The sequence below is a fragment of the Parasteatoda tepidariorum genome, chromosome 7 (assembly GCF_982258835.1).
Source record: "Parasteatoda tepidariorum strain Cologne lab strain chromosome 7, Ptep-v5.0, whole genome shotgun sequence".
Classification (NCBI taxonomy): domain Eukaryota; kingdom Metazoa; phylum Arthropoda; class Arachnida; order Araneae; family Theridiidae; genus Parasteatoda; species Parasteatoda tepidariorum.
Genome location: NC_141761.1, coordinates 108,588,433 through 108,596,867, shown reverse-complemented (window position 1 = coordinate 108,596,867; position 8,435 = coordinate 108,588,433). Strand labels below are relative to the sequence as shown.

The 8,435-nt window shown below is 29.3% G+C and overlaps 1 protein-coding gene across 4 annotated transcripts; it reads left to right on the top strand.

Annotated features, from left to right (window-relative positions):
• Positions 1 to 4,487: 4,487 nt before the first annotated feature.
• Positions 4,488 to 8,385, top strand: LOC107449708 (tRNA (guanine(37)-N(1))-methyltransferase). 4 transcript variants are annotated; one of them, XM_016065322.4, is made up of 2 exons: positions 4,488 to 4,716; positions 6,906 to 8,385. In XM_016065322.4, the coding sequence occupies exons 1-2, from the start codon at positions 4,711 to 4,713 to the stop codon at positions 8,232 to 8,234; spliced, it is 1,335 nt and encodes a 444-aa protein (XP_015920808.3). In that variant the 5' UTR covers positions 4,488 to 4,710; the 3' UTR covers positions 8,235 to 8,385. The 4 variants fall into 4 exon arrangements, with proteins under 4 accessions (XP_015920808.3, XP_015920807.3, XP_015920809.3 ...); XM_016065321.4 differs by having other exon boundaries at positions 4,504 to 4,752; XM_016065323.4 differs by having other exon boundaries at positions 4,504 to 4,862.
• The last annotated feature ends 50 nt before the right edge of the window (positions 8,386 to 8,435 follow it).

The window sequence follows — 8,435 nt, the reverse complement described above, 5'->3', positions numbered from 1 at the left end:
GCTTATTTTAATGTTTGAAGTAATATGATTCTTAAAATTATGGAATGTAAAGTTTAAATAGGCCTTTCAGGTTATATCATTAAATTTAATAAAACTATTTCTCAGGTTTTTACTCTAATAACAAGATACATATTTTTTTCTGTTTATTTACAAATATTTTTCAGATGTGTTTTGGATGTTCCTTCTTTAAAAAAAAAGATACCATCTTGTTTTCCGATGCATAAGAAAGGATATCAAAAATTTTTCTTTTTTAAATTTAATAAGCCACATTAAAGAAGGAACGTTACAATGCTACAGGCTACATTAAAGACGTCTCCAGAGTAACTGAATGATGGCTCATATAGAAATTGCAGGCATGCGTCTCATACAACAACGCCCCCTATAGTTCGTTGCGATCGCGAATAGTTTTGCTTATCACAATAACTTAAGGATAAAAAAATTTCAGATTGAATTTGAACTATAAAAGAAATGCCATCTAGAAAAATTAAATAAATTGAATAAAAAAGCAGATCTCTCAACATGCAAAGTTCTAGCTTTTCTCAATATGAACAGTCATTCAGTTACTCTGGAGACGTCTTTAATGTAGCGTGTAGCATTGTAACGTTCCTTCTTTATTGAGGCTTATTAAATTTAAGGAAGAAAAATGTTTAATATTCATTCTTATGTAAGCGAAAACAAACTGGTATCTTTTTTTTTAGAAAAGGAACATCCAAAACACATTTGAAAAATATTTTTAAATAAACAGGGAAAAAATGTATCTTCTTATAAGAGTTAAAACCTAATGAATGAGAAATAATTTTACTAAATTTAATGATATAACATGAAAGGCCTATTTAAACTTTACATTCCATAGTTTTAAGAATCATATTACTTCAAAAATTAAAATAAACAAAAAGTATACATAACCCTCATAATTTTATGAAATTTAATTTTGTAAAGAAAGTTTTTTGACAACAATATTTATCAAAAAATTTCAAGTTGCAATAAAAATCATTATTTAGAAACTAAAAAACGTAAAATAAAGAATGCTTATGAAACAAACAAAAAATCTTTTTTGTTGCCATTTTTTAGTGCTACGAAAATTCCTCTTTGGGATTTGCCAAAAACAAAACAAGATCCAATTTTATTCTTTCAGGAACAAAATATTTTACCAAAAAAAAAACGAAAATGTACCAATTCCCATGACATGAAACTTTATTTTGGTAAACGTACGTTTTGGAAATGTTATCTCATTCGGAATCCTATTTATTAGAGTTAATATGGCGATATCATCAGGTGGACGAAAATAGGGTTTGTTTTGAATCTGTGATAAATTTTATATCGGCCCATTTCTCATCGAAATCCGATTGACTACATTGATTTTAAATAAAGTGTTTTATTTTATGATTTGTCGCAAAAACTTTAGGTGTAGATTGGCGGCACTTAAAAACTGCCAAATCTGTAGCAGCGGTGGCGTTAAGACATAAGTACCGAATTTTTATTCCATACTTTTCTGAATCATATAACTTCAAATACTAGAATATTCAAGAAGTATACATAAAGACACAATGTTATACCGTTTAATTTTTCAAAAAAAGTATTTTGACGACGATTTTTATCTAAAAATCATAAACTAAGAAACCTAAAACAAAGAATTCTTAGGATTAAAAAAAAAACGATTTTGAAAATTCCTCCTATTGAAATAAAAAAAACTGTCATATTGTTTCTTTTTTTCCTTCTTATAGTTCTTAATCAGACGTAAAACCATTCTGTAGAGAACTATCATCAAATAATAAAAAAAAATATTTACAAGCAAATTTTTTATTATAAAAATCATAACACTCACCTTCTTTATAAATCCGGAGAATTCCAAATGAAATGTTCTTCGTTTGAAAATTTTATTTTCGAATAATATCTACATAGATTATTCCTTCATTACATTTAGATAACATACGCACACATCAAAATTTTAGAATTGTATTATCTCGTAATGAATTTCAATACGTAGCTTGAAAACAGAATAGCTGAATTCCAGTTGAAATTGTTCTTTCAAAACTAAAAAATGCTTACTAAGAAAACGAAAAAAATTTATTAGTAATCAGTACAAATGATACTATTTCAAGTAATTCGGAGGATTCTTTATTGTTGTTTTCCGAATTATATAGATACAGAAATATATACTATTCTATAAAGGAGAAGAATATTCTATTACACATCTTTACATTCTGTATTCACATTTATTCGTTGAAATGACGAAAGCAATGTTGACTTAACTTTAATTTGTAATGAAATGAAGACAGAAAAAATTATTTTACCATAATACACACATCTGTAACAGCATGTGATCGGAAGTTATATTGTTGGTAATAGAAAGGTAAACATTATTGAGAAATTATTTCAAAAAACAAAACAAGATGCAATTTTATTTTTTCAGGAGCGAAATATTTTATTGAAAAAACGAAAATGTACCAATTCCCATGACATGAAACTTTATCTTAGTAAACGTACGTTTTGGAAATGATCTTTCATTTGGAATTTTATTTATTAGAGTTCATACATAATCGGACTGGCGGTGACATTTTTTTCATATGGCGGCAGCATCCAGGTGAAAGAAAATAGAGATTGTTTTGAATCTATGTTGAACTCTATATCGGCCCATTTTCCACCGAAATCCGATTGACTACTTTGATTTTAAATAAAGTGTTTTATTTTATGACTTGTCGCAAAAATTCTAGGTGTTGATCGGCGGCACTTAAAAACCGCCAAATCTGTAGCGGCGGTGGCGTTAATACATAAATACTGAATTTTTATTACATACTTTTCAGAATCATATTTCTTCAAACATTAGAATATGCAAGAAGTATACATAAACACATAATGTCATGCCATTTAATTTTTCAAACAATTACTTTAACAACAATTTTTATCTAGAAATTATAAACTAAAAAACGTATAATAAAGAATTCATAGGATAAAAAAACTATTTAAAAAAATTCCTCATTTTGAAATAAAAAACTTTCATATTGTTTCTCTTTTTGTTCTCATAGTTCTTAATCAGACGTAAGAAACCATTCTGTAGAGAACTATCATCAAATGAGAAAAAAAAAAATTTCTAAGCAAATTTTTTATTATAAAAATCATAACACTCACCTTCTTTATAAATCCGGAGAATTTCAAATGATATGTTCTTCGTTTGAAAATTTTATTTTCAAATAATATATGCATAGATTATCCCTTCGTTACTTTTATATAACATACCACGCATCAAAACTTTATAGTTGTACGATCTCGATATGAATTTGAATATGTAGCTTAAAAACAGAACAGCTGAATTCTAGTTGAAATTATTCTTTCAAAACTAAAAAATACTTACCAAGAAAACGATAAAAATTTATTAATAAGGATCTAATCTAAATTTATTAATAAAGATCATATCTATATTGTTGTTTTCCGAATTATATAGATACAGACATATATACTATTCTATAAAGAAGAAGAATATTCTATAACTATTATACAGTTCTGTGTAAGTTCTGAATTCACATTTATTCATTAGAATGACGAAAGCAATGTTGACTTCACTTTAATTTGTAATGAATTGAAGACAGAAAAAATTATTTTACCGTAATACACACATCTATAACAGCAAGTGATGATGAAATCAGTAGTTATGTTGTTGGTAATAGAAAGGTAAATATTATTGAGAAATTGTTCTTCAAATGCTTGGCGTGTTCTACTTCAATGTTTGGCATGTTCTGGTTAGTCTTTTCAAGTTCTTCTACCTTTTCCTTAGGAAATTCTGTTTTTTATTTGCTGCTAAGAGCTATGCGTCCGTCTTTGCCATTGGTTATGGTGAAATTAATGCCCGATATTTTCAGGCTCCCGCTAGAGGGCGTACTCGAGCGTTGCGATCGCGAATTATTAATGCACCTGGAAAAAAGTATTAACTGGTATCAGATGCGTTATAAAGAAGCTGAAAATTTCTTAGCATTAGCTTCTACTATCGAATTAAAATTTCATTTATGAAAATAAAATAAAATATTATAATAAAATATTAATTATAAAATATTATGGCAGCAAATAAAATGCAGCAGAGAAAATAAAATATTATGGCAGCAAAAAACTTAATATATAAAAAATTCTATAAATATTACTGCTAATTTATAATAGTGACGAATAATTTATATTGCCGAAGTCAAGCAAGTCTGGCTGCAGTCAGTGTGCGGGTGGGTGACCACTTGGATCTGCCTGCTTAGGGACCGAAGGTGTGCGGTATGGGTCCTTGTTAAACTGTTCCACCGTTAAGTGCTCGATTTCACTCGCAGGTCAACGGGCTACCAAAGCAGGGGAACCATCCTCTCTGCAGAGGATCAAAATTGCGATGGCATGTCTTCTGATCATCCTCAGGGATGTTTTCCAGACCGTCGCCAATACCCATTGTGCAGCTCTAGTGTGACGTAAAATGAACTAGAACAACTACTCTACGTACTTGATAAGCGAGCTATAAGCAAAATATTGCAAAGCCTCCAAAAACGCTTGAAAGTGACACCTTCAGCAACAGCAGCATGCTGTGTTCTGTTAAATATTAAAATCTATATTTTTACTACGTATCTTTTAAATAAGTTAGGGATCCATCATTTTAATGTTATAAAGACAAGTAAAATTTTTAATGTTATTCTGACTGTCGAAACAAAATTATGCTAGCCTATAAAGTAATATCAAAAGATTGAAATGAATGTGAGTGTTTCGATAACGATAAGAATATTTCTCTTGGTATTATTAATTTTATTCATAATTAGCATATAGGTAGAACATTTCTTTTTTTAATCGCAAACGCACCTATTGATTATTTATTTTTCTATGATTTTAATAAAATTGATCAGGTGAGTTGATTTTAAAAAAAGTCTGATTTCACTGATATTGAAAATTTTGTAGAAATAATGCTTAAGTTATTTTCGGATATGTAGAATAGACTATTAAATTTTTTAAAAAATAGACTACTTTTAAGATTAGAGTGGCGTTTAAACGTTTAATACATGGGTGGCTTAACTCAAACAAACGAATTAAAAATATTTAAATTATGACGTATTTTATACTTCATACTTTTTCTCACACTTCCTTTTTTTTTTCAGTAGAAGCGTGTTTCTTAGAAGTTTAAATGAATAATTTTCATGCCATTATGTGAGGATTTATTTTAATGTAAACCTTACTTTATAGTGCAATCTACCACACAGTGTAAGCTTAAAAATTACTTGTCTATAATAAAGAAAGGTAATTGCCGTAGTCATCGCTCTTTCAGAAAATTTCCATGCTTCTCACTTTTATAGCAGGGGAAATTTCCATATCGTGATCTGAGGCAGAATAATTGCGAAGTCTTGGCAGTGACTCGCAAGAAACTTAAAAATAATAACAAAAAAACAAAATAATCAATGAAAGGAACCAATTTGGAAGGTATAGCCATCTCCGTGCAAACATCTGTGCATTATTTATATATTTTTTAAATTTGTAAGTTCAACATCTATTTGGCACCTTAGCGCTTGTAGTTGGCGCTTCAGATCGCTATACAGAAATATCCCCTAATAACACAACAAAAATTTTAACTTATGAACATGTGATATTTCATGTGTGTTCTAATCTGTAATAGTTATAAATGTATCAATTTGCTTTTAAATTATTCAACGCTTAATTAATTCTCCCTTTTATGCTGCGTAATAGTTCAGTTTTCCAAAAACAATTGCTGGCACATTTTCTGCACCACATATTATGCTATCTCCAGAAAACATGTCCCATTCTGTTCACACTTTGAAATGGTATTGCTAATTAAATTGTAAAATTTGTTTATTTTTATAATTACCATATAATATATTTCTTCAAAGATTATTTTAATTAGACTGTTAATAGATTTGTAAATAAATAGGGTCGGGAAAAATTGGGTTCTTGGGGTAAAATAGGTATATTTTATTTGGGTTTTATTTTCTCCTTTTAAGTTGCAATAATTTATTTAATATTTTTAGAGAAATTTATACTAGGTTTGGGGCAAGCATTTTTGTTTCAGTTTTAGAAACTGATAAAAAAAATGTCATGTTTACAGACTGTTTATGATCAACTTTTAAAATATGTTAGTTTAATTATTGTTACTAAATTCTACCTGACTTTAAAAAACTCAATTTTTAATACAATATTACGATGCATGAATTTAGAATTTGAATAATCATTTTAACAATATATATATTTTCTAAATCAATTGTTGATGAAAGCGAAATTTTTTTAGAAAAATGTGTTTTTTTTAATGAAAAAGTATTTTTCTCAATTAATTCTAGTTTATTAAAAGTATTTAATTTTTATACTAATTTTTTGATATAAAAATTTAGTGCTGTTGAGATGGGCTGACTCAGTGGAGTCTGATTTTCTTGCAATTAATAAAAAGAATTGAGAATCAAAGATAAATCGGAAGTCGTCATGAAGAAATCCTCAGAGGAAGGCATTGACTCAATTTGGGCTGCCTGGCCAACTATGATGATGATAAGGACACTAACGTTTAAATAAAAAGTATCATATTTGTCACCAACTTGACTAAATGGCTCATGTATGACAATTAAGTCATTTGATGAAATTTTAGTCATATTTTTGTTCTTATTTAGGCAACTATTTTCATAGTTTTCGGCAACTATTTTCATGCTTTAGGCTACTAAAAGCAACTATTTTGTTCTTTTTTTTTTACTGCAGCAACCTTGAAAGCAATTTTCCAAGTCAGCTTCTAAAAAATTTTTGGCAATGTTTTCAGATCCCTAGTCTAGTTTATATGCAGCCAATATTTAATTCATCCGTGCTGTAGATATAAAAAAATCATACTTGCAGGTACCTTTTTTTTTTATTAATTTATTCCTATTTATTGGTTTTATTTTTTTTGTTTTATTTTTTTCCAGGTGATTTATAGCATATTTATTCAGAAAAAATTTCATCCCTGCCTAACAGTGATCAGATTCTTTACAAACATGATAAAAAACAGTTTGCCCAAACCTCCTGCTGAAGTCCGTGGTATGACCACACTAGATCGTGATAAATTTCAGACTGTTGCCCGAATACCCTGCTTTCTGATTTCAGTGGACAAAATTTCTGATGTTCTAAAAATTTTGAAACCTTGCCTCCTGAAAATGCCAAAACTGAAACCTGTTTGTAATGAGGAGTTCAACAAGAGAAAAATTCTTCTTCATCCGGAGAAATATGAAGCAACTTTATGCAACAAAGTTGACGTTGGTTTGACCACTGATGATATCGAGTGGACTGATGTCCAGCTTAAATATGAGAACTGGACTTCTGATGATATATTCAGAGCTGTTTTGCCAGAGGACAGTGTGGGCAACATCTCCAGTTTTAGCATAGTGGGGCACATTATTCATCTGAACTTAAAAGTTGAATTGTTAGACTACAAGTTCCTTATAGGACAAGTTCTACTCGATAAATATCAGCCAAATATTAAAACTGTCGTTAATAAATCTGATGTAATAGAAAACACGTTTAGAAATTTTAAAATGGAACACTTGGCTGGCGAGCATAACTATCAAGTTATGGTAAAAGAAAACAACTGTAAATATGCATTTGATTATGAAAAAGTTTTTTGGAATCCTAGATTAAGTAGTGAACACGACCGTGTGGCAAACAGTATTGATTCCAAAGATACAGTATGTGATGTTTTCGCTGGTGTTGGACCTTTTGCAATCCCTCTGGCGAAAAAAGGTTGCAAAGTTTGTGCCAATGACTTGAATCCTGATTCCTATTATTGGCTTTGCCATAATGCAAAGTTAAACAAAGTAGACAAACGCATTCAAACGTATAATATGGATGGTAAGGATTTTATTAAAACAATAGTAAGAGATAGTATCATCAATTATTTTAACAGTGAAGAGGAAAATGTTGGGAAATTTCACATTTTGATGAACTTGCCTGCAATTGCGTTGACATTTTTGCCATTCTTCGACAACCTACTCGCTAGAGAATCGGTTAAGTTTTCTAAACGTAGAACGATTGTTCATTGCTACTACTTCAGGAAAAAAGATGAGGATGATTTGAATGTCTTAGAAGAATATCTGAAAGGTGATGTTGTTGAGAAATCTGAAATTTCTGTTGTCAGAGTTGTGGCTCCTAATAAATATATGATGAGAGTGACCTACGAGTTACCTGAAGGTGTTTTATTTTTTAACAGTAACTCTTCCTGCGAGCCAGCAGTAAAAAGAATCAAACTCTTAAGTGAATAAGTTGATTGCAAAATTTAGGTAAACACACCTTCAATATATATGGTATGGAAGTTAAGTTTAATATATTGCTGCTGCATTTGAATATTGATTATGAGATAATACAGTGTCACAATTGTAAGGGAAAAAACATAAATAAAAGATCAAGAAACAAGGTTTTATAGCTTTTTTTTAAATACATATATGTTACTGTGAATAACTGAA